Raw genomic sequence first — 24,609 nt, forward strand, 5'->3', positions numbered from 1 at the left:
AAGTTCAGGTTGATGGAGCATGTGTCCATGTTAGTGACAGAAGCCATTATCCAATATCTTACAGAGTGTTGGCTCCATTTCCCTCCTAGCCTATTTTCTACCTTATGCACTCACAAGTATTTATTAAGCACCTATTGTGTACAGAGCTCATAGAAGCCCATGAAATATTCACCGTAAGAAGAAAGAAACAGTTGTAAAACCCTATCATGGACATAGAATAAAACCCCAGTAACTTACCCTCTCCTTCATAATCTGGCCTTTTCGTGGACATTTGACTCTTTCTTCTCCCACCTCCCCGATACCCACCACTTTGGCCACACTGGCCCCTTTCTGTGTTTCAAACACTTCAGCCTCATTTCCACCTCAGGACTTTTGTACTTCACATTCCCTCTGCCAAAAGGTCATTTGTCTACCTCTTTTCATGTTTGGCTCCACTTTATCATTTGAGTCTCAGTTTAAATTTATTTCCACAGAGAGACTTTCCCCGATTGCCCTAAAGTTGCCACCTGCCATCTGCCCTCATCCATTGTCATGCTCTTTGACATTGTGATATTTCTGTTTCTTTTTTATATTATTATTGCATTGTCTCTCATTAGCATATAATTTCTATGAGAGTAGGATATGGCAATGTCTTGTTTACTGTCATATCTATTAATATTTGTTGAATGAATGAGTCATAGAGTGATTTAGTATCATAGTGGTCAAGAAAGATTTCATGAATTGGCACTGATTTAAGTGCTTTGGAAGACAGTGGATATGGCTGTGTAGAAATAATGGTCAGAGGCGTTTTATGTGTGAGGAATAATCTATACTGAAAAGTACTATATGCGTCAGTTTGTTCAACAAGAGCATTTCTGAATAGCCAGTTGCACTGTAAGGAAGGGACCACTTGGAGAGTGATTCTTTCATTTTTACAATAGCCCTGCAAAACTTATTATTATCTCCATTTCAGAGATAAGCAAACTGAAGCTTAGGGATGTTTTAAACAACTTGCCCCAAAGGCAGTATACTAAGTGATGAAACTGAATTTCAAATCTACATTGCCAGTCCGATTTCAGAGCAAGGGTGCTTAACCACCTCATTTTTCCAGTTCATTCACACTTCAGGTTAATTTTTGTTAGGTTTTTATGTCATATCATGCCATATATTTCCATGCTTTTACTTGGGATGCTGACTTTCCTACTAGAAGTAAATTGCTTGATGTTCAGTCTGTAGGTATTGCTTGCCTACTGTGTGCAAGGTATTATCACATATTAACAGCATTAATTGAAAAAAAATCACCCAGCCAGTTACATACTGTGTTCGAGAAAATTAAACTCATTGAACTCATATTTTCTTTCTTTGAAATTCTCTGTATCATATAACAGTGGATCTAAAATTAACATAAAAATTTAACGGGTGGTTTACAAGGATTTTTGTGTAACTTTTTATGTTGATATTTAAACTTAAAAGAGAAAAAGTTGCAAGGATAGAACAAGGAACTGTCTTACTCCTTGTACACAGATTCCCTAATTGTTTACACTTTGCCCCATTTGCCTTATCATTCTCTCTGTGTATTTATATTTTTGTGTCTGCTCATTTTTTTCCTAAACTATTTGAGAGTAAGTTGGGGCCACAGTGTACTTCACGCCTAAATGTTTCAGAATGTATTTCTTAAGAACATGGACATTCTCTTATATAACCACAGTGCAGTTATCAAGTCAGGCACTGTAACATTGACACAGTACTATTATCTTATCCACAGTCCATATTCTAATTTTGTCAGTTGTTTCAGTAATAACCCTGTTAGCTATTTTTTACCCTGGTCCAGGATCCAAGCCAGATCACACATTGCCTTTAGCTATCATGTCTCTTTTGTTTTTTAAATCCGGAACAGTTTCTCAATCTTTATCTTTCTTAACCTTGACATTTTTGAAGAGTACATATCGGTCATTTTGTTCTTTAATTTGGGTTCATTTGATGCTTCCTCATAATCGGATTTGTATGTGTGACATGATGTGTCTGTCCTGAGTAGAGCATATCAAAAGTCACATGATGTCAGTTTGTCCTGGGATTGGTGATGTTGACTTTGATCACCTGGTTAAGGTGGTGTCTCTGTGGTTTCTGCACTCTAGTGTTACTAGTTTTCTCTTTAATAAGAACTCTGTGGAGTGATGTGTTGAGACTATGTAAATGTCTTCCTCAGACTTTCACCCACTAGTTTTGACAGCCGTTGATGATTCTCCAGCTGCATCTTTCTTTCTACATTTATTAGTTGGCTTTCTACTGTAAAGAGCTTTCCTCGTTTATTTATTTATCCATTAACATATGTATATCAGAGGGGATTTATTGATTCTGTTTTATTCAATGGGACATGCACCATTACTGTCATTATTTATTTTGCTGCATAAACAAAGCCTCATTTCATCATGTTTCCATCAAAAAACAGTTGTATTTTGAATGCTATATTAGATTTCTAGTGTTGCTGTAACAGATTACCACAAATTTAGCAGCGTAAACCCATGCTAATTGATTATCTTACACTTCTGTAGATCAGAAGTCCAATGCTCCTGCAGCTACAGTCAAGGTGCTAGTGGGCCGCATTCCTTTCTGGAAACTCTAGTGGAGAATCTGTTTCCTTACTCTTTCAGGTTGTTGAGAGAGTTCAGTCCCTTGCAGTCGCAGAACTGAGATCTGGTCCTTTGCGAAGGTCAGTTGAGCTTCTAGAGGCTGCTGACCTTATTTGGCTCATGGCCCCTTTCCTCTTTCAAGCCAGCTTTGGCAGGTCCAGTCCCTCTCATGCTTCAGGTTTTTCCTGCCTCTTCTGTCATCGTATTTTTCTGGCTGACTCCCCTGTTTTCCTCTTCTACTTTTATGGACTCATGTGTCTAGATGGATTGAGAGCCCAACCAGATAATTCACGATAATCTCCTCATGTTGGGGTCCTTAGCCTTTATTACATCTCACCAAAGTCCCTTTAGCCATGTAGGGTAGAAAATTCCTAGCTTCCAGAAATGAGGGTTTGGCAGCTTTGGGGAGCCATCATTCTGCCTACCACAAATCCCTACCTGTGTTCAAGGCTTGTGTTAGGAGCTTACTTATTTCTATTTAATCAGGAAAAAAAAAAAATCGGGTAGAGGATTACAAGCAAAGAAACTTCAGTGAGAAATTGCTTTATGTTTAGTTAAAAGAAATAGGCTTGTAATCAAGAGTGGGGGCTGAGGAGATGATGTTGTAGTAACAGAGCCTCAGAAACGGTGCTTGAAGGTCGCTTGAGCCGTTGCGGAGCCAAGCAAGCACGTAGGGTTTAATGCTCAAGTGTCCCTGCTGCAGAATGAAGCTGTGCTGCTGCTGGCTGCGGGGACTTCGGGAGAAAAATCAGGGCTGGTGAGAAAAATGATACTGAATGAGTTGTGGCTCCGTGCTCCTGTTTCCTGAATTTTGTCCCTCACTTGTCTCAGCGCCTGGACCTGTTTCTGATGATGTGCTTTCACTAGCTAGTCACTGTTTCTTCCTTTTGTACCAAACAAGTTTGTGTGGTAAGATTGGATCTTTCAGTGTTATACACACCAGCAAAACGAACTGATTGTTGAAGCCCAGCTGGTCTGTGGTGGGAGGCAGTGTGTGGCGCAGTGGTGGAATGTGTGGGTTCAGAAATTGGATGGCCTGGTTCAGTCCAGTGTCCATCATTTACTGGATGAGTTCTTTTGAGTCAGTTACTTAACCTCCCAAGCCTTACTGCTATTTGTACAATATATCAACCTTACAGGCCTTTTTTAAGGGTTAAATAAAGAAAAATAAAAGAAGCTCTTAATATAATGCCTGGCTCATGGAAAATGTTCGTTATGTGTTATCTCTTATTGATGTTCTTCTAAATAATAGTAGATTTTAGATCAATAACATAGAGTTCCATAGTCCTTGGGAATTAAAAAAGCTCAACTTCACAATCAAACTGTGTTCTTATATACCTTAGTACCTCTCTCTCTCTCTCTCTCCATCTCTATGTCTGTCTCTATCTCTGTCTCTCATGTTACAAAAGTAATATGTGTCAGTTAACTTTCCAATACCAACAAAAAAAAAACAAGGATACAACTGGGTGTGGTGGGTCACACCTGTAATCACAGCACTTTGGGAGGCCAAGGCAGGTAGTTTGCTTAATCCCAGGAGTTTGAGACCAGCCTGGGCAACATAGGAAGACCTTGCCTCAACAAAAAAATACAAAAATTAGCCAGGCGTGATGGCAGGTGCTTGTAGTCCCAGCTACTCAGGAGGCTGAGATAGGAGGATTACTTGAGCCCCGGAGGTCAAGGCTGCAGTGAGCTGTGATGGTGCCACTGCACTCCAGTCTGGGTGACAGACGAAGACCCTGTCAAAAGAAAAGAAAAGAAAAGAAAAGAAAAGAAAAGAAAACTATACAAAGTGCAATGTGATCATGTGTCTTACTGTAATTCTTCCTTCCTCTGCAAGATGATCTCGCCGATTCCCAAGTGGGAAGTGGAGTAAAAACCTCTTCCCTTGGATTTCCCTCAGTTAACCTTGGTGTCTCTCCTTTTACCACCGCTGCTTCTCTCTCTCTTTCCCGTTTTTCCTGTCTCTCTCTCTCTCCACTGAGACCCAAGGAAAACCTCTGGGACACCAGGCAGGCCCTGTTCCCTCTGAATTTCTCCCCTTTCTGCTTTTGCTTCTTTCCGTTCCTGTCTGAGGGATGTGCTCATCCGGTGCCACATCCCTCTTCTTCCCTGTGCTGGTATTTCTCTGACTTGGGTGTGCCACCCTCTTCCTGGGGACAGTAGGCCTCAAGTTTTAGCCTCAGTGAAAGTGCAGGGGAGAAACACGATTTACTGAGAAACACGAAGCACGTCGATTTAGTATGTTTGCAGTGTCACCCTATTAAATCAGTTTGGGGTATTTATTTATTTAGTTGTTGTTGTTGTTGTTGCTTTAATTTAGCCACAAAAAAATGTGTGACACATTACATACTATTCTGCAACTTGCATTTTTCCTATCCAGTATATCATGGCCATTTGTCTGAATGGAAATGATGAATGTATTTTTTAAGTGGCCATCAGAACCTGAAGGCTGCTGTCGTCCTGGTGGCTGTGTGGTACTCCACTGGAAGACTGCTATAATGTGTTCAACTTCCCCGTTGTTGATTGAAATTTGTCGTTTACATTTGTGATTTGGTTCTACTCATACGAACTTGTCGTTTATTCTCTCCAGCGTTTGTCTTCAGTCCTTCCCGGGCCTAGGAGGCAGAAGTCACTCAGAATATGCCCCATCTCTATTTTGAGTCTAGAGTTGGGTTGGTGTGTTTTTTTGTTTTTGTTTTTGTTTTGAGACCGAATCTCACTCTGTCGCCCAGGCTGGAGTGCAGTGGCGTGATCTCGGCTCACTGCAAGCTCCACCTCCCGGGTTCAAGCTATTCTCCTGCCTCAGCCTCCCAAGTAGCTGGGACTACAGGCACCTGCCACCACACCGGCTAATTTTTTGTATTTTTTTAGTAGAGACGGGGTTTCACCGTGTTAGCCAGGATGGTCTCAATCTCCTGACCACGTGATCTGCCCGCCTCGGCCTCCCAAAGTGCTGGGATTACAGGCGTGAGCCACCGCGCCCAGCGTGTTTGTTGTTCAGGCAGTGAGCATGGCTGCAGCTTAACGGTTTCAGGAGGTGATGGGAGCAAACTTAAGGGCTCGCCTTGCTCCAGAGTGACCCTGATCCCAAGTTGGTTCCTAAGGAAATGAGGAAACATCCAGAAAAGTGAGTTGTCCTGAGTTAGCCCCAGACTGTATTGAGAAGCAATCTCGGTCTGATTGGGAAAGGGAGGTGCTGATGCGAGCCTGGGGCCCCGTTGAATGGCCAGAGCTCTGTGGTGGACCTTGTGTACTCATGCTCAGGGCTTGCCGATGGCCCAGAAGTTGTGAATCCTCCCCTGCCCTCTGCTCTAAGACTCTAAATGCCTCCACGGGGTTCTGTGGAAGAGTCATTTCTGGAGAGTGCCAGGAATCCTGAGAGTTAAGAGTGTCTTGAACTGAATCCTTACACGAAGAGGCCTAGATTGATGGAGAGCCCAACCAGAGAATTCAAGATAATCTCCTCATGTCAGGATCCTTAACCTTTATCACATCTCACTGAAGTCTCATTTGCCATATAGGGTAAAACACTCATAGCTTCCAGAAATGAAGCTATGAATATTCAACATGTGATTCCACGTGAGTCTGAGTGAAACTACTTTGGGCCCATTGAGGCCGTGGATGCAGTATTGATACCTTCACATCCTGCAGGGGCAGGAGATAATAGCCATGGGCCAGCCATAGAACTTTTCTCATAAGTCATGTTTATATTCCCCTCTGTGCTATTACTACTGCTCTATTAGTACATGTTTAGTGTTTTGGTTTTGAAGGCTTAAGAAAACGGCAGCAATCCAAATTCTCAAGCAACCAAGAAAGTGGTTTCCAAAAAAGTTATTAAGCCAACCTCAATTATATTTGGCCAATTAAATTGGCACTGTCCTTGTCTACAGTTCCCAGAACCCCTTCTCTTCCTGACTAAACCTTTCCCTTTCTGTTGTGTCTTGTGTCACTGGTTTAAGGAAAGCAAACACATCTACCTTCTGGAGTTATCAGGTTCCTCAGTACAGGTTCCCCCGAGTTCTAGGCAAGCTGGACCATGAGGCGCCCTGGCCCTGCTTCCCGGCAGGCCTGCCCCACACTCTGTCTAGGGAAGTGTGGGCCCTTGTTACTGTTGTGGCTGTTTTGAATCATCTATTTTAGAGAATTGGCTAAAAATAGTATTTAAATTAGTGGATATTTTTTCAAAGTAAAAGATACCAGGTAAATAAATTATGTTATTCAGAAATAGATTCCTAGTTTTGCACAGATGGATATTAACAGAAGTGAACTCCCACTTCCCTGTTACTAAGTAAACAATATATTTAGTAAGATCAAATGTTTTTGAAATGATAGCAATCTACTGAATATATCTTATTTTTGTTAAAATACTAACTCTACTTATAGCCTCCTCAATTCCCTCTTCCCGTTCTGCTCCAGCAAATGGCTCCTCCTGCTTTCCAGCTGGTTTGGGGAGCACACTGCAGAGGGGAACAGTGCCCCCATCCAGTGTCTTATGTCCTGCTCCCTATGCTCACCTTTGTGGACATTTCCTGGGCAGTAGGTGGCACCAGGGCCAGGCACCCGGGCTTGGCACCTGAGCCGCATCAGCAGAATGGGGAGGAGAGGGGGTCCTTGTAAGCAAGCACCTGCCTGCGGCCCCTTATACTAGCTCTGCCATTCTTCCCTTCATCGTTCACCACCTTGACTTGGTCATACTCTCTGCTTATTGGGCAGCTATGGTGGCAGTGAGAGTAGGGGGCTCAAGAGGAGACAGGAAGGTCAGTGGGCAACTGGAATGACACCAATGACTTGGCTCTTCAAGGTAGAACTGGGGCCAGGCTGAATGTTGCCAAAATTAGAAGAACAGCAACTTTACCTATTAACTAAGGTCTTTAGCTTCTAAGGACAGAAGACTCCTTCTGTATGGTTGAAACAGCATTTCTCAGGAGTGGGGCAGTTAGACAATCTGTCCTTTTAGTCCATATCAGAACCAGCTGTGAGCTTTTTTCTTTCTTTTCAAATAACGCATTTCTCCACCCTGAGATTCCAATATGCTATGTTAGAACAAGGTGGGAGAAAAGGTATTTCTCCTCCCACCCCTTCCTCTCTCCCCAAGAGAAATCTCTGGAGGGAGGTCACAGTACTTCAGTGTTCAGGGACAGATACAGTTCTACTTGCTGTCTGTATATGCAAGAGATGATGTTGAAGAAGAGGCTATTTCCAACGTTAACCAAAGTGGCACGCGACTCCATGTGAACCAAACCAAAACAACAAAAATACTTACCTTCAAACAGTTTAGTTTACCAGGTTAATCACAGAAGATTAAAAAATCGCTAAATCGAAAATTCTCTACCTGTAATGGATGTTTTCATTGATGATGAATATTAGAAACATTAACTGTATCACATACTCCCTGAGGATATAGAGTAGTGACTTGCAAATGTTTTGGTTTGAAATTGTGGCACCTTATTGTTGTCCCTAAATGGTTTACATATTGCACATGTTTTTAATTTAAAAACAAGAAACAAAACAACCACTTTAATTTCACAAAAGCCCTTTTGTGATAACTGCAGACATGAGTGTCATAGAGCCAGACCCTTGACTTGCTGCCAGTAAAATGAATATGTCTTTAAAATTTTTGCAAACAAATTTAGTCTGAACTCTTCTCTGGCTTACTAAATTGTGGGATGCTTCGTGCTTCAGTTTGCGGTATTTGAAGTGACTGTCCCTCTTGCTTTAGAAGCGTGCCTGAATGATGCTCACGACACTGCTGTGGGCCTCTGCTGACAATGCAAGCTCTCACCAAACTGAACGTTTGGCCCGTTTACCATAAAGAAGCAAACAGTCCCTATCCTAAGGACAGGCCTAGCCTAAGGTTAACAGTAAGAGCAACATTTTGTTGCTTCATTTTCCTATTAAGCTCTGGGTTGCTGATTGAAGCAGAATTCCAATGTTTTGACACACCACCACATTGTTAGCACGATAGGGAGGATTTGATTATGGGAGAACAAGTCCAAAAACGGTAAATTGACAAAAAAAAAAAAAAAAAAAATCTGGGGCCCTGTTTCTCAAGGCAGCTTTTGTGGTTGCATTCCTTTATTTGATGTGGTTCTTTCCTTCTCCTGTGCCAAACGGTGCAATGTGGAAAAATGATGAAGTTGCAAAAAAAGGAGGGGTGGATAGGGAGTGAACTGTTTAGTAACAAGAGAAAGAAAACAGAGCTTAGGGATCAAAGACAAAAATACCTGTTTCTCCAAGTAGGAAGAAGAAAGTTAACTCGGGAGTTCTTTCCTGAAGCCTGGGTAAAGATTGAGCCCTGCTCTCAGCTGGTGCCACGTAAGCCAACCCAGGCTGATCACAGTAGAGACAAGGAAGCCACAAGCTGCCTGTAGGTGAGAAGAGCAGCAGCCAGAGAAAGGGCAAGGCCGAGTGCTACGGGTTCCCAAAGACAGTCGGGCTAACAAGGGTGGGCCCCAGGGAAGAAGGATGGAGAGCAAAGTCTCCCTTCAGCATCAGACTGAACACGGTTAACACCAGCCAGCCCTGCAGGCATCAGAATCCAAAGGAGGAAGCCTCAGAATTGAAAGGAGGAAGCGGCTTCCATGCAGGAACAGGATTTTATTTATTTACAATTTGAAGGCTGGATAGCTTCTCTATTGTGTGGTTTATGACATTTTCTGAGTGTTAAAATTATCTCTTTTTGCACTGTGAAAAGAGCATATATGATTCATGTTAATATTTCTGAGGATCAGTCACCAACTAACAGCTAGTATTTTGGGTGGGAGGAAGGCTTTTGTAGGCAGCTTTTTCACCTAACATAGAAGTTAAAAAGCACCAGAATATGCCTCAAGCTTCGTTCAAAATCATATAAATAGCTCCCTCTTGCACAGTTGCAATCTAGTATCGTTGTGAGAACTCCCACAGTCCACGGGCTGCCTAATGTTCACCTCACCCTTGCCTGAAAAAAGCTAATTCTTGTGGTTTACCTGCCGATGGAATATAGCGTCTAAGAAGTTTCACCAAAGGGCCTCTTTTCATTTTTGCTAATAACCTAATCGGGGAGGTGGAGCTTGCCTGTATTTCTTCCTGGATACTTTTCCTAGTTTCAGCATCTGTAGAACTGTCAGATATTCCTATAATCCTAGATCAAGAGTCAGCAAACTAAAACCTCCTGGCCAAATCCAACCCACAGCTAAGAATGACTTTTACATTTTTAAATGGTTAGAAAAATATTTAAATAATAATGTTTCATGACTCGTAAAAATTACACGAAACTCAAATTTTAGTATCCATAAACAGAATTTTGTTGAAACACAGCCATGCTCATTCATTTACATATTATCTGTGGCTGCTTTGCACTTCGGCAGGAGAGCTAAGTAACTGCAATACAGGCAGTATGGATGCAAAGATGACAATATTTACTACCTGGCCTTTTACCGAAAAAGTTTGCCAATCCCTTTCCAAGACCGTTAAACTCTCCTTTTCCATGATGACTATTTCCATAAAGATAGATGCATTTATTGGCTTTTAATGTTCATTTAGAAATTTGACTTCCGTATCTTTTTTTATATTAATTGGACTTTAATACTACAAATATTTATTAAGTTCCTGATATGCTTGGCATTATTCTTGCCAAGAATAATGAGGTTATAAAAGTGAACAAAACAGAGGCAGGTCCTCATTCTGGAGGAGCTTATATTCTAGTGAGGAGTCATGGGGGGAGATGATGAATGAATACATGTAGAATGTCTTATGCCACGGAGAAAACGACATCACAGAAGACCAAGCACCAGAGATGGAAGGGGGCTATGTTAAATAGATGGTTCAGGAAGCTGACATTTGAGTAAGACCTGAAGCAGATGAGGAAGCCTGCCCGCAGATGGCTGGGAAGAGAGTTCCAGGCAGAGGGAACAGCAGGAGAACTGGGCCAGTGCACTGAGGTGGAAATCACCCCAGTTTATCCAGGGAGGTTTCAACCCCAGTGAGAAGTTCTGGTAGGTTCTGAGCCCTGCTCTCAGTGAGTGCCTCTTAAGCCAACCAGGCTGATTGACTATGGGGTGTGAGAGAAGGCAGTCAGCGATGATGGAGGTTTTTGGTCTGGGAACCAAGAGATAGAAGCTGCCATTCTCTGAGATGAGATGGATATGGGAGCAGTAGGTTTCGGGGGCAGGTTTGCCTGTGAGCAGGTTAAGTTTGAGATGCATTTTTAACCTGTGGCAGTGGTGAGAGGACAGTTGGCTATACAAGTTCTGAGTTCAAGAAAGGCCTGAGCCAGACAGATACATTTAGAATTTGTTAGTTTAAAGGAGAAATTTCAGCAGTGAACCTGGCTGAGATTCAATCTCAAAGCCCAGATTTTTTTTTTTTTTAATCTCCAGAACATCTCTCACTTTACGACTAAACAGAACTTTTATTTTTTTAACCTCACATTTTCTTTCCTTTGCAGTTCACCACTGGCATTGCATCAGGATCTATCCCTGTTCTTGCCTCCTCTCTAGGTAGATACCCCTTACCAGTAGGCACGCTGGGCAGCCTGAAATATGAAATGTGCCTTTCTCAATGGGCAAAAAGCTGCTTGGTGCGGTCCAGGACGCGTGGTCTGCTGTCCACATTGAGATCCTGGCCTCGGATCCATTGCCCTGCCTTGTTAAGTAGTGTCTGTGTCCTCCTTACTTCCAGCCTCAGTTTTGATTTGACTGCTTCCTTGCCTTGCCTTCTGTTTACCTGAATATAACCACACTCATTTTACCCATGTATACATCTAGTGGAAACCACCTTTTTTCTGGTTGTTTCCATAAATGTCTTATCTCCCATACTAGGCCTTAAGAGCAGATCTGTGTTTTCCTTACCTTCCTGTTGTCCACAGTGCAAGTAGTCACTGCCCTGATGCCACGGGGATAGGAGGCACATTTTCATTGTCCACACCCCTTCCCATTCCAGCCCTGGCTGTGCATCATTGCGTGAGATCTAGAGCAGTGTTTTTTCAAACTGTGGTGTATGTTTTCAAACTCCGACCTGCTGAATAAACCTAGTAAATTGCCTTCTTTGGGGTGGGATCTGGGTATCTGAGTTTTTAACAAGCCCTCCCATCCCCCCTCCAGATTATTCTTAAGCAAACATGAAAACTCCAGGTACAGAGAAAGATTACAATTCCAGTTTCACTGCTTCCAGCTTGGACAAATCATCCATCTCAAGCCTCAGGTTTTTTGCTTCTCTCTACAATGAGTATGTTGACACTTGCTACCTCCTTTGTAAAGCTGTTGTAAAAATTCAAGCAAGGAGCACTTTGGAAACCTGTGCTAATCTCATCTTCTGATATCTTTTCATTTTCGTGTGGAGGTCAAGCTTTAGCTACCTACAGATTGACTCCTTGAACACAGAGACCAGTGATGTGCACGTGAAGTTACCTAGTGCTGTTTATATGCCTGACCTTTTAGTAAATACCAGTTAATAGAAATCAGGTAGATACCCTTCTGCGTCCTGGAAAGACAGAAGGCTTTTTTCTTATTCTCTACATCTTTCTTTGACCATCATTAAAACCTGTGTGCAGTGAGAAAGAAGGAGTTAGAAAAATGTTTGTAGGTGAGTCTCGGATAACTATTGCATGTACTGTTTTTTTTTTTTTTTTTCCCAGGGAAAATGTTTTAAAGGTAATTCATAGGAAAAGTGATCTGTACCTATTTAAGAGCAGTAAAACTATTCATTAGAGTTTCAAAGGTGTACATTTATAACAAACTCATAGTAAATTCACTCACTCCTGACCTCTAGTTTTTGAAAATAGTTTCACTTCTTAAAGAAACTATAATGCAATCAACAGCAGGTAGTAGGCCAGGAATCAAGATGCAACAAGAGAAAAAAAAACTTTTCTTCCCCTTACCCTTTTCGTGTCTTGAGTGACTGGGCATCATTAGAAGTAGTTCATACCAACTCTTAGTAGAACAACATCTGCTAAGTCCATTATTGTTTTGGGGGGCTTACTTAAAATGCTTTTCCACATGCTAACAAAATCCTGATGGTGGACATCTGTTAAGATTACTGCCCTCTTAAAGGCTTGTTTGAGATGTTAACAAACTTACAAAATGCATTTCTGAACAAAGACTTCGTTAGTTTTCATGCCATTAGACATACTCTGTTTGCAATTACAATAGTCTCGTCTTTCATATTTTTTAAATGTAAAGTTATTTGCTTGCATTCCACCTTCTTTCTACTGGAAAGTGCCCATCAAGTCCTGTGGCCCTGAACTAATCACTTCAGTTCAGGTACCAAAGTAAGTTTAATAAATATTCCTGGAAACACCCTCAAGGACTTGGTCAGCCCAGGCATCTACTGAAACACCCAAGTCACATGTGGAACCAGATGTCAAGGATGCAGATAAGGACATAGAAGTCACAAAAGTGATAACCAGAGACCTAAGAGGGGGGTAGATTTAGGTGAGGGAGACCCCACTGGGGTTCAATGCCTCTTTGTCATTCACCGCCTCTATGACCTTAGAGAGGTTCTATAGCTTCTCTGAAGTTCCCGTGCTCTCATCTGTAAGATGGGATAACGCTTCTCTCGTAGGTTGATATGAAGAATAAATGATATCATAGAGGAAAAGCACCTGATACGGGACATGATGCATTAGTGCTGAGTAAATGGAGTTATTATTCACTACTCTTTTCTTTGGAGAATTCATTTACCAACCAAATTCCTCTTAATGCCTCTTAAACTCTTCTCATTTATACTGTGCCTAAGCCTAATCAAAGAACAACTGATCAAAATTATCCATATAGTAGTAGGCCTTTTATTTATTTATTTATTTATTTTGAGACGGAGTCTCATTCTGTCACCCAGGCTGGAGTGCAGTGGTGCAATCTCAACTCACTGCAACCTCTGCCTCCCAAGTTCAAGTGATTCTTCTGCCTCAGCCTCCCAAGTAGCTGGGACTACAGGTGTGCACCACCACACGCCTGGCTAGTTTTTGTATTTTTAGTAGAGACGGGGTTTCACCATGTTGGCCAGGTGGGTCTCAAACTCCTGATTTCAAGTGGTCCCCCTGCCTTGTCCTCCCAGAGTGCTGGGATTACAGGCGTGAGCCACCGTGCCCGGCCCATATTTTTAATTACTCTATTTAATAATGCCGTATTTTTTAAAGTTATTTAACTTAGCAGTTTCAACTTTTTTAGACTTTGCTCCAAGGAGGAATGTTTTCTGAGTGCTTAATCATAGTTGTCATTGTCTCAACATTTCCATTTTTATATGTCCCTTTAAAAGTGAGAAACAAAAAATGGAATACAGTACTCTCACAGAGTTCTTACTTACAGTATAAAGTGTGTTTAGTAGAAATATTAGATTAGTCACAAATGTAATACAGCCAGGCCTGAATTGATGCTTCCATGAGCCTCTGATTCCGTGTGAATACCCAGATTTTCTTCCACTGGTATACTTAACTCATCTTTCTGATCTCCTGTCTTATTTTCTTGTCCTATTGTACTCATTGAAATTTTCTCCATATTGAATTACAACCTGATTTTGTTTAACTGAAGGACTGACACTCTCGAGATGGCTCAAAGTTGAATCTGTAAAATGAGTTGAGAGCTAACAATAGGTCTAGAAAATGCTTTGCTAGAAAAAAAATTTAGCTAGAAAACAAAACAAGGCCGGGCGTGATGGCTCACACCTGTAATCCCAGCACTTTGGGAGGCCGAGGCAGCAGATCACTTGAGCCTAGGAGTTCGAGACCAGCCTGGACAACCTAGTGAAACTCCTTCCCTACTAAAAATACAAAAAAATTAGCCAGGCATGGTGGCACACATCTGTGGTCCCAGCTACACGGGAGGCTGAGCTGGGAGGATCACCTGAGCCTGGGAAGTTGAGGCTGCAGTGAGCCGTGATCACGCCACCACGTGACAACAGAGCAAGATCCTGTCCAGGGGAAAAAAAAGAAGAAGAAGAAGAAAAGAAAGTAAGAAAACGAAACTAGAGCCTCTCCTTAATTTAATATTTATGTTCTTCTGGGTTTTCAGAACTATGAATGATTTTTTTTCAGTCCCACCACGTTACTTTGTTGTGACATGTGATACCTCTAAGATGATAAAAAGTGAGATGGACGAGGTGATTAATTTTATGTATAAAAGCTTTGAAGACAATTTTAATCACTTATTCTACTATTTCAGTATATTGGTAGGGAGTAGACTTTTTAAAATTCTACTTCATCTTTCTGTGAAAGAATTCCTAATGAAAAAGGACATAGGCTTTGGAACCAGAAAGACCTGGGTTCAATCCCACCTCTGCAACTTACTTGCTGGGTGATCTTGGATAAGATACTTAGACTCTTAGACGTCAGTTTCCTCATCTGTAAATGGGGCTAATTAGGTCTACTTGGCAGGGTCGTTGTGAGGTTTAGAGATCATGAAGTGCCCAGTAGAGTGTCTGGCAAAGGTGGGAACTCAATAAATAACAGTGAGTTGTTTCATAGTAATGGCTCTCCTGGCAGGCCACCAGGAAACATAATCTGGCCCCAGATTCTTGAGGTCCCTGGCATTCCTCTACTTTGGAAGGACTTATCATTGGTACCTTAGTCATGTGTTCAGAATGGGAAACTCAAGTCCTTAGACATAGTTAGGCATACAGTTAGTGTTTGTTGAATTGGATTGAAGGCAGCACACGTTGCCTTAGGATTTCTCTTAGCTTGGAGGCTACAGGCTGCTTGTTTCTATCATCCTGGATGTTCCCCTTTCCATGCTTCAACTTCCAACGGCCCCTGAATCATACTGTGGAGGAGGCAGCCAGGTCAACTTCCTCTCCCTCAGAACCCAATTCAGGGGCAAAAGCAGGATGCCAAGGCTGACCCAAATGTCTCTGACAACGCCTTGTCATGACCCTTGGACAGAGAAGACTTTTAGAGTAACGTCTCTCATAGAGTGCTTGGTGCTATTTTTGTGTTAATGTAACTCTAATTGGTACTCTGACCATTTTAATGCTTTGAGAGACATGTCTTTTTTTTTTTTTTTTTTAAGAGACAGAGTCCCACTCAGTCATCCAGGCTAGAGTGCAGTGGTATAAGCATGGCACATTGCAACCTCCAACTCCTGGCCTCAAGTGATCCTCTTGCCTCAGGCTCCTGAGTAGCTGGGACTATAGGCACATATGATCATGCCTGGCTAATTTTTAATTTGTTTAGAGATGGGATCTCGCTATGTTGCCCAGGCTGGTCTCAAACTCCTGGCCTGGAGCAGTCATCCTGCCTCAGCCTCCCAAAGTGCTGGGATTACAGGCCCAAGCCACTGTGCCTGGCCAGGTCTCTTTGAGAGTGGTGCTATCCCACTGAACTGATGAGAAAGTTCAGTAGAACTAAAGAAAGAAAACTTGACAGAAGCAAGAATTATGATTGCGAATCACTAGCTCTTCTGATTTTCTCCAGTCTAAATTATGTTTTGCTCATTTTACTTGACCAGTAAGGTAAAACCCCACGTGGGAGGAAAGGGAGTTGCTGTTTCATAATGGGTCAGAATCAAAACCCTATTGTCCCAAGTCAAGCTTTCAGACAGGCTGACTCCCTGCATTTTTCTGTGTCAAAATAAAAACAATTTATTTATGCTATCACGTTGCAGCCAAGTTAAGTCTTCAGTGCAGTCATGCATTGCTTAATGGCCAGGACACGTTCTGAGAAATGTGTCGTTAGGCAGTATTGTCATTGTGCAAACATCATAGAATGTACCAACCCAAACCTAGATAGACAGCCTACTACACGCCTAGGCTATCTGGTGAGCCTATTGCTTCTGGGCTACAGATGTACGCAGCATGTTCCTGTACTTAATCCTATAGGTAATTGTAACACAATGGTAAGTATTTGTGTATCTAAACATATCTAAACATAGGAAAGGAACAGTAAGCATACGATATTGTAATCTTATGGGACAACTGTCACATAGGGGGTCCGTCATTAACTGAAATGTTGTGTGTGGGTCATGACTATATTAGAGATGTGATAATTTGCAGACAGACCGAAGTTCACAAAGGACTCTATGAGTTTCATTTGCATGGAAAAGACTAGTATTAATACATTCAGTATAGACAGTTCTTACATTTAAGTTTTAGAGCCAAGAAGACTACCCTGGAAATGCTTTTCTGGTTTCATTTTGGCCTATTTAATTACCCCTACCTTTGGAAAAGTTTTTAAAACTCTGGCCTCGTCCTTCTAATTTATATCCACAGATTAAGTTTCAGTTCTAAGAATTATCAACTAATTTCATGTTTTATTTTATTCCATGAAGAGATAGAAGGTACCCTCTCATCAGAACAGCCCTTTTCATCCTTTTCTCCTCCCAAGTGAAGCCTGAGCCCCTGCCACACCGATTTCCTTCTCACCCTGCTTCCTCACCACGCCACTCTGCAGGTCAGGAGTATCAATGCCAAGTGGTCCCTTTCATCTCCTCATAATTCTTCCCCAGCCACTTAGTGGGTTAGTCAGGCCCTGCCTTCTCTTCAGCCAGCCCTGCAGTCCTGGGAATGTCTTGAGTGAGCCCTGGAGTCTCTGCACAGGGTGAGTTTCCTGTTGTACATGCTCAGCCCAATATTTTTTGATTCATGAATATTAAAGAATTAGAGATCACAAGGCCTTACCACCATCTTGTACCCTCTAAAAACATAATGACCCTTTATTTCATGGCACTTGACTTAGTTTATTCAGCATGATCAGGGCAGCATTCAGGCTATAGCAAGCCTGTTAAATATTTACCCATGAGGCGGATATTTATACATGAATCAGCAACACTTATCAGTGTGTGACACTGGATGTAGATTTTGGACCCTTACAAGCTAAGAAACTACTGAGTTAAATAAAGGGTGAAATGATGTCCTTTAAAAAATAAACTCTCGGCCGGGCGCGGTGGCTCAAGCCTGTAATCCCAGCACTTTGGGAGGCCGAGACGGGCGGATCACGAGGTCAGGAGATCGAGACCATCCTGGCGAACACGGTGAAACTCCGTCTCTACTAAAAAATACAAAAAACTAGCCGGGCGAGGCGGCGGGCGCCTGTAGTCCCAGCTACTTGGGAGGCTGAGGCAGGAGAATGGCGTAAACCCGGGGGACGGAGCTTGCAGTGAGCTGAGATCCGGCCACTGCACTCCAGCCTGGGCGACAGAGCCAGACTCCGTCTCAAAAAAAAAATAAATAAATAAAAAAATAAAAAAAATAAATAAACTCTCAGTTAAAACTATCTTTCGTAGTGCCTAAAGTGCTTTACACTTGTTGAGGCTTACCCCGGACAGCCAACCAAGTCATTCAGAATCAGACCTGCCAGAGTGGCTAGTCTGTCACATTTGAGATCAAATGAATCTGATTGTTTGATGGTTGGGTTGGGAGAGTACTGAGATATTAACAAAATTAAGAGGAGATCCTGCCTTGCTGCTGTGTGGGAAATTGTAAATGAAGATGAGCCATACATCACAGTGTCTACTTTGGTGACGGTCTGAAGCCTCTAGGAGCCCCTCATCATACTGGAATGCTGGCCTGGCTCACTGATAGCCAGATCCGCTGTTTCTTTCCATTCCTGTAGTCTTTCATGATTAAAAATCCCCCTGCTCTCAGGGAGGTAACATATATCAGCAGAAACAGCCTAGACTCTGGTGACAGGCAAACCTGTGTTCAGATCTTGGTTTTACCTCTGTCTAATTGTGTGAACCTAGGCAGTATTTTCTGTTCTCTCAACCTCAGTTTTTTCACATGTGAAATTACAACAATACTTCCCACCTCTTTGAACTATGGAGAGCATTTAATTAGATAATATGATAAAGCACCTAGCAACATGTGTTAGTTCTTGGTAGTGACCAAAGCAGGGTGCCGACACATGGGCCTGGCAGCAGAACACCTGGCCTTTGGAGCTCTTCACACCTCTGCTTTTCTCCATCATTACAGGTGATTTTTGTCTAACGACTGTATTTCAGAATGGCACAATCAAAACAGAGGGAGACAGTTTCAAGTTTAAAGGATTACTCAGACTGTTTTCCTTCCTTGCATATAATTTAATGACTGTAATATTTTATATAATTCAAAGCCTATTACTGTCAACTCCAGGGAAGTGTCCAAATTATTTTCTTTTTTGGAATTTTATTATGCCAAGGATTGTTCGTCTAAGTGAGCTATGAGTAGCTTGGATCTTGTCATTCTCTATGTTATACAGATATTCAACCAGTAGCTACAGGACATAAATATTGTATTTATTTTTCTTGCACTATGGATTATTTTTTTCTTAATCAGCTTTCTATCCTAATGAAATCATTAGAACCTTCTGGTTAGATGTGTGCCTTCTGTGTTATTTGTGCATACAAAAAGAGGAGACGAAAAGCCTTCCTCTGGTTTATAGGAAGTCATAGGAATTTTCGTAGCTGTCTTCAGAGTTTAGGCTAAATCTAATCTAATGCCTACTCTAAGCGTAGCAAAAGGAAATGATGGCCTTGCTGATTCTAGGCAGTTGCAGAATGCAGATGATTCATTAATGTCATACTTAGTCAAACACTGTCTTACAATTTTCTCAACTGTCAGAGTTGTGCTTTTAGGTTAGATCTGAGTAGAAAAAGTCAATAATGAATATTTCCACTCCACATTGACTTCCTTGTGTCACTTGAGATTTTGTTCATTTAGACTTTTTATTTGCATAAGCAAACACAAAATTCATTTATTTATTTATTTTGAGATGGAGTCTCACTTTTGTCGCCTGGGCTGGAGTGCAGTGGCACGATCTCGGCTCACTGCAGCCTCCACCTCCTTGGGTTCAAGCAATTCTCCTGCCTCAGCCTTCCGAGTAGCTGGGATTATAGGGGCCTGCCACCACGCCCAGCTAATTTTTGTATTTTTAGTACAGACAAGGTTTCACCATGTTGGCCAGGATGGTCTTGATCTCTTGACCTTGTGATCCACCCCCCTCGGCCTGCCAAAGTGCTGGGATTACGGGTGTGAGCCACCATGCCCGGCCCCACTCAATTTATTTTTACCAGGAAAATTAATTTCAGAAATCTGTAGTCAATAGAGAGACAGGATGGGTTTGTAGTCCTTTTAGTGGTGTTTTATACATGTATATGCACATTCACATACATACTCCCTGTATCACAAACCCTACACTGAATCAAAGTGCCCTAAACTCTTTCTTGGTTTGTGTGTTTGTTTGTTGAGATGGGGTCTCACTCTGTCGCCCAGGCTAGGGTACAGAGGCACGATCTTGGCTCACTGCAACCTCTGCCTCCAGGCTCAAGTGATCCTCCCACCTCAGTTTCCTGAATAGCTAAGGCTACAGATGTGCACTACCATGCCTGGCTAATTTTTAAAATTTTTTGTAGAGATGAAGTCTTCCTATGTTGTCCAAGCTGATCTCAAACTCCTGGACTCAAGTGATTTGCCAACCTCAGCCTCCCAAAGTGCTGGGATTATAGTCGTGAGCCACTGCACCTGGCTGCCCTGAACTCTTTAGAAATGATTTTCTAGCCGGGTGTAGTGGCTCACACCTGTAATCCCAGCACTTTGGGAGGCCGAGGCGGGTGGATCACAAGGTCAGGATATCGAGACCATCCTGGCTAACACGGTGAAACCCCGTCTCTACTAAAAATGCAAAAAATTCGCCTGGCGTGGTGGCGGGCGCCTGTAGTCCCAGCTACTTGGGAGGCTGAGGCAGGAGAATGGCATGAACCCGGGAGGCGGAGCTTGCAGTGAGCCAAGATCACGCCAATGCACTCCATCCTGGGCGACTGAGCGAGACTCGGTCTCAAAAAAAAAGAAATGATTTTCTAGGCAGTTATTGTCACACCTTTTTCTTCCACTTACAACCTTGTAACTGTGGGGTCTTGGATAATAATCCAACATTATAAATAAATAATCACAACATTAAGAAGTAATCACAACATTAAGGGATTTTAGGGATTTTTAAAAATATCCCATCGTATTACAGAGAGGGTTTAGGGGACTTATAGAAGTATATGCATTAAAATGAAATTAAGAAAAGAAAAACAAGCTAAGGCAAAAGGAAAGGGAGCATAGGAAAGAAGATGAAGTGAAGATTAAGGGTGATAAATGAAATGTATGCTTTAAAGTTCTGAACAATTTCTTTTAATAATTGTGTGCTGGTTAATTTAAACTGAAAAAAAAGAGGTTTTTTTTGTTTGTTTGTTTGTTTTCTTTTGAGACTGAGTCTCGCTGTATCGCCCAGGCTGGAGTGCAGTGGTGTGATCTTGGCTCACTGCAACCTCCGCCTTCCAGGTTCAAGCGATTCTCATGCCTCAGCCTCCTGAGTAGCTGGGATTACAGGTGCCCACCACCACACGCCCAGCTAATCTTTGTATTTTTAGTAGAGACCAGGTTTCGTCATGTTGGCCAGACTGGTCTCAAATTCCTGACCTCAGGTGATCCCCCCACCTCAGCCTCCCAAAGTGCTGGGATTAGAGTTGTGAGCCACTGCGCCTGGCCAGAAAAAAGGAATTTCTGAAAGATCTGGAAATTATTTCTGAATCAACATTGTATATTACTACTTGGATCAGTGATTATCGACTGCACCTTCTTGTATACCTTTTGAAATACAAGATAATGGCCGATAAGCTGTAGAATTAGTCTCTTTAGAACTCTGTTACAGTGTTGCAGCAATTCATTTTAGTTCAGTTTCAGTGTTTAATGAATAACTTACCTGTGCCCAGCAAAGAATTGGGCATAATGAAGAGTATGAAAGTGTACGTTTCAGTAATACCTGCAGCCCATTGGTGTTGGTAAGACATTTACCCATCCCATGCCAATCAAAATTTTCTAATTTGTACTGTTGCATGTTATCAATGATGTATAATGCAAACATGCTAGTTTATTAAAATGAATTAAAATGCAGAAATGTAATCATAAAGTGAAGCCCATGTACCCATCGTCATTAACCTAGGCAGTCGGTGGCCAGACTTTGATGAGAGAAGCCGAGTCTGCTTGGGGGTAACACTTCTTAAGTTGCTTAAGCCCTGAGAGAAGTGTCCATTGTACTCTTGTCCTTTCAGTGCACTTGGAGGCTCCTCAGCTCTTCATATCCCAGCTTTCCCAGGAGGAGGATGTCTCATTGATTACGTTCCTCAAGTATGCCACCTGCTCACCAACAAGGTAAAAGCAAGTCCCCAACTCATCCCTCTTGTGAGATTTCTTCCTCCAGTCCACCACGTACCCAGAATCATCGTGCATGCTCCATCCTTCTCAGACCGTCTGCTCAGTTTCAGCCTCTGTATAGACACCTGCCCTTCCTACTGTGAATTACAGTTAATCTGTTTCTCTCTCTATTTCTTTGCCCTCCTTCTTCCTTTTCTAAGGATTCTGACCTCCTGTTCCAGTCTTATCTTCATCTCTTAACTTTGTGCCTGGAATTTAAGTCACGTCTTTCTTGAATTTCCTTTACCCAGTTTTTGCCAGTTCTTGCACCTTCTTAAACTTTAAAACTTTGGAACCCCATTGCTTCCCAATTATCCAGAGCATGCATGCGTGTGTGCTTGTGCTTGTGCTTGTGCTTGGCAGTAGTTGATATCAGAGTAATTGTTTAAAACTGCCTTCATCTTTCTCTGCATTTCTGTACTTTACTTTTTAATAGTCAGCCTTTGATTCTTCTCGTCATACCTGGGAGCAGTTCACTAGTGTCCTTTGCCTAGGGGCAAGATTCCCAAGTCAGCTGGTCTTTTTTTTTTTTTTTTTGAGACGGAGTCTCACTCTGTAGCCCAGGCTGGAATGTAGTGGCGCGATCTCGGCTCACCTCAATCTCCGCCTCCCAGGTTCAAGCCATTCTCCTGCCTCAGCCTCCTGAGTAGCTGGGATGACAGGCACCCTCCACCACGCCTGGCTAATTTTTGTATTTTTAGTAGAGATGAGGGTTCACCCTGTTGGCCAGGCTGGTCTCGAACTCCTGACCTCAGGTGATCTGCCTACCTCAGCCTCCCAGAGTGCTGGGATTACAGGTGTGAGCCACCGCGCCCAGCCAGTCAGCTGGTCTTACACTCAGTCAGATGACCTAAAGCTTCTCTTAGCTACATGAATAAGCCATTACATTAGCAAGTAGCTGAGTCTAATGGTTATTGTTAGATATTTCCAAAAAGTATAAGAATATACTTGTTAATGTCCAGCTAGTATATTTAGCTGAAAACTAGCGATACTGATGCATAAGCAATGCTGACTCTCTTTCTTCTCCCACATAGACTGTGACTCAGTTTGTTTAGTTGCCAGAGTGCAGTTTTCTTTGCTCCTGTTGACTTGTTCACATTGGCTTGGAAAAGTAGATCTTTTGTTTGTCTCTTTCACTCAAAAGATAGCTCACTTCTATATAGAAAATAGTTTAAAGGTACAATAATCTTTCAAGAGCTTCAGTATTATTTTTCAAATATCAGAGAAACTAAAATCTAGCAACTCCGCCGTCTGTGGGCCAGGCACAGATTCCAGGCTTTAACCCTCATGCAGGGGTTGCTTCTCATCAGACCAAATATCCCCAGCCTCTTGCCCTCCTGCAAAACTGATTGGAGGACAGAATTCTTATTTACATTCTGGGGCTTTGCACTGCCTTCAAATCTGTGTCCCAGAATTATAGAGAAAAATGCAAATTTGGTCTTCTAGAAGGGAGAAGAAAAGCCTTTTTAAAGCTCTCCAATTGAGATTAATTTCTAGTCATACATTTTCCTCAAAAAAATTATAACACCGTTTTCCCAGAAATATAAGAATCAGTCAATTTTTCTTATCTGGTTTCTTTCATTAATTTTACTTGTCTTTTGAAATTGGTGTTCTTCTGTTTGCTACAAATGAGGACAGTATGGGCTGCTTTTAGAAACAATCTCTTCAAATGAATTTCCATAATTATATTGGAATCTATCTTTATAGCCAGTTTTGTTGTGGGTTTCTGTTAAAATGGTTTTCTGTTTTTAAAATCAAGTATACAGAACTGTTTTCATCCCCTTTTTAAACAAAGCCACTTAAGCAAACTTATCATCTGCTTTTCTTTTCCCAAAATAACATTTCTGATCCTGCGTTAAGCCTGCAAAGTAAGCACTGTTTTTATAAATTGACATAAACCCCTATTATATAAATAGAATTGTTTTACATTTAAAGGGTACAACATGGCTATCAGTACCAATTGTGTCAAGGTTATTTCAAGCACTTTATCTTGAGCTTTTGTTAGCCATGGAAACTCAGTGTGGCTATAGCCAATATAAACAATTTTGGGGGTCTCTCCTTCCCACCATTTCTTCCAGCCATCATGAGAACATTATAAGGAATGTGTTTTCGTGTTAGAAGCTGGTGGGCAAATGACTAACTTTCAGATGCCTAGCTTAATGAGTGCACAATTTTTTTATAGAAACTGTCATTGGGTGATAATGAGGAAATATAAAAAGGCAAAGCGAAATAAAATCTCCTATTGTAATACTCCTTATTCTGATATTAGAATTTTAAAACTAGAGAAGCATTATTCTGCCTTTTTTAATAGGAGCTCAAGATAACCAAATAACCCCATTTGATGAGAGAAAGCTCTTTACAGAGAATGTCAGCTGATATATGCAAAAGGAATGATGGGATTCAAAAATCATCATTTTGCAGTCCCTAATGAAATCATTGATTCAGACAAGGATCTCCAATAAATACTAAAGCCATTAGGTGAAAGGTTGATGGGAAACGAGGTCTTCCCACGCTTCAGAGGGTAGATCCATAGACTGTTCACTGTGGCAGAGGGAACATTTCCTTCCAGTGGAGTGGTCTGGCTATCGTCACCTCAGCCAAGTGATCAGGCCCAGTATCATCTGGGAAGTTTTCTTGCCAAAAATGTTCAAACTGGACCTAATCACCCTTTAGCTCTAATTTCTAATTTATTGGAAATACAGAGAGTAAAGGAAAAAGGAAGAAAACAGAATTGAGACATTCTATAAGACTACTAGCCCAATTTCTTTTCTTTTTTCTCTTTTTTTTTTTTTTTTAAAGAGATAAGGTCTTGCTCTTTTAAAGAGATGAGGTGGCCCAGGCTGGGGTGCAGTGGTGCCATCTAAGCTCAATGCAGCCTTGA

The 24,609-nt window shown here is 41.9% G+C and overlaps 1 protein-coding gene across 15 annotated transcripts in view; it reads left to right on the top strand.

The window, feature by feature from the left end:
• BABAM2 (BRISC and BRCA1 A complex member 2) overlaps positions 1-24,609 on the top strand; it is a 456,088-nt gene that overhangs the window by 329,988 nt on the left and 101,491 nt on the right. For all 15 annotated transcript variants that reach the window (XR_002516866.2, XM_017947401.2, XM_009183905.3 and 12 more), the window contains one exon: positions 21,587-21,686. Coding sequence is in view for 14 of the 15 variants with exons in the window: in XM_017947401.2 (XP_017802890.1) it covers positions 21,587-21,686 (100 nt within the window). In the remaining variant the exon portion in view is untranslated. The remainder of the gene's footprint in view (positions 1-21,586; positions 21,687-24,609) is intronic.

The sequence above is a fragment of the Papio anubis genome, chromosome 14 (assembly GCF_008728515.1).
Source record: "Papio anubis isolate 15944 chromosome 14, Panubis1.0, whole genome shotgun sequence".
Classification (NCBI taxonomy): Eukaryota; Metazoa; Chordata; class Mammalia; order Primates; family Cercopithecidae; genus Papio; species Papio anubis.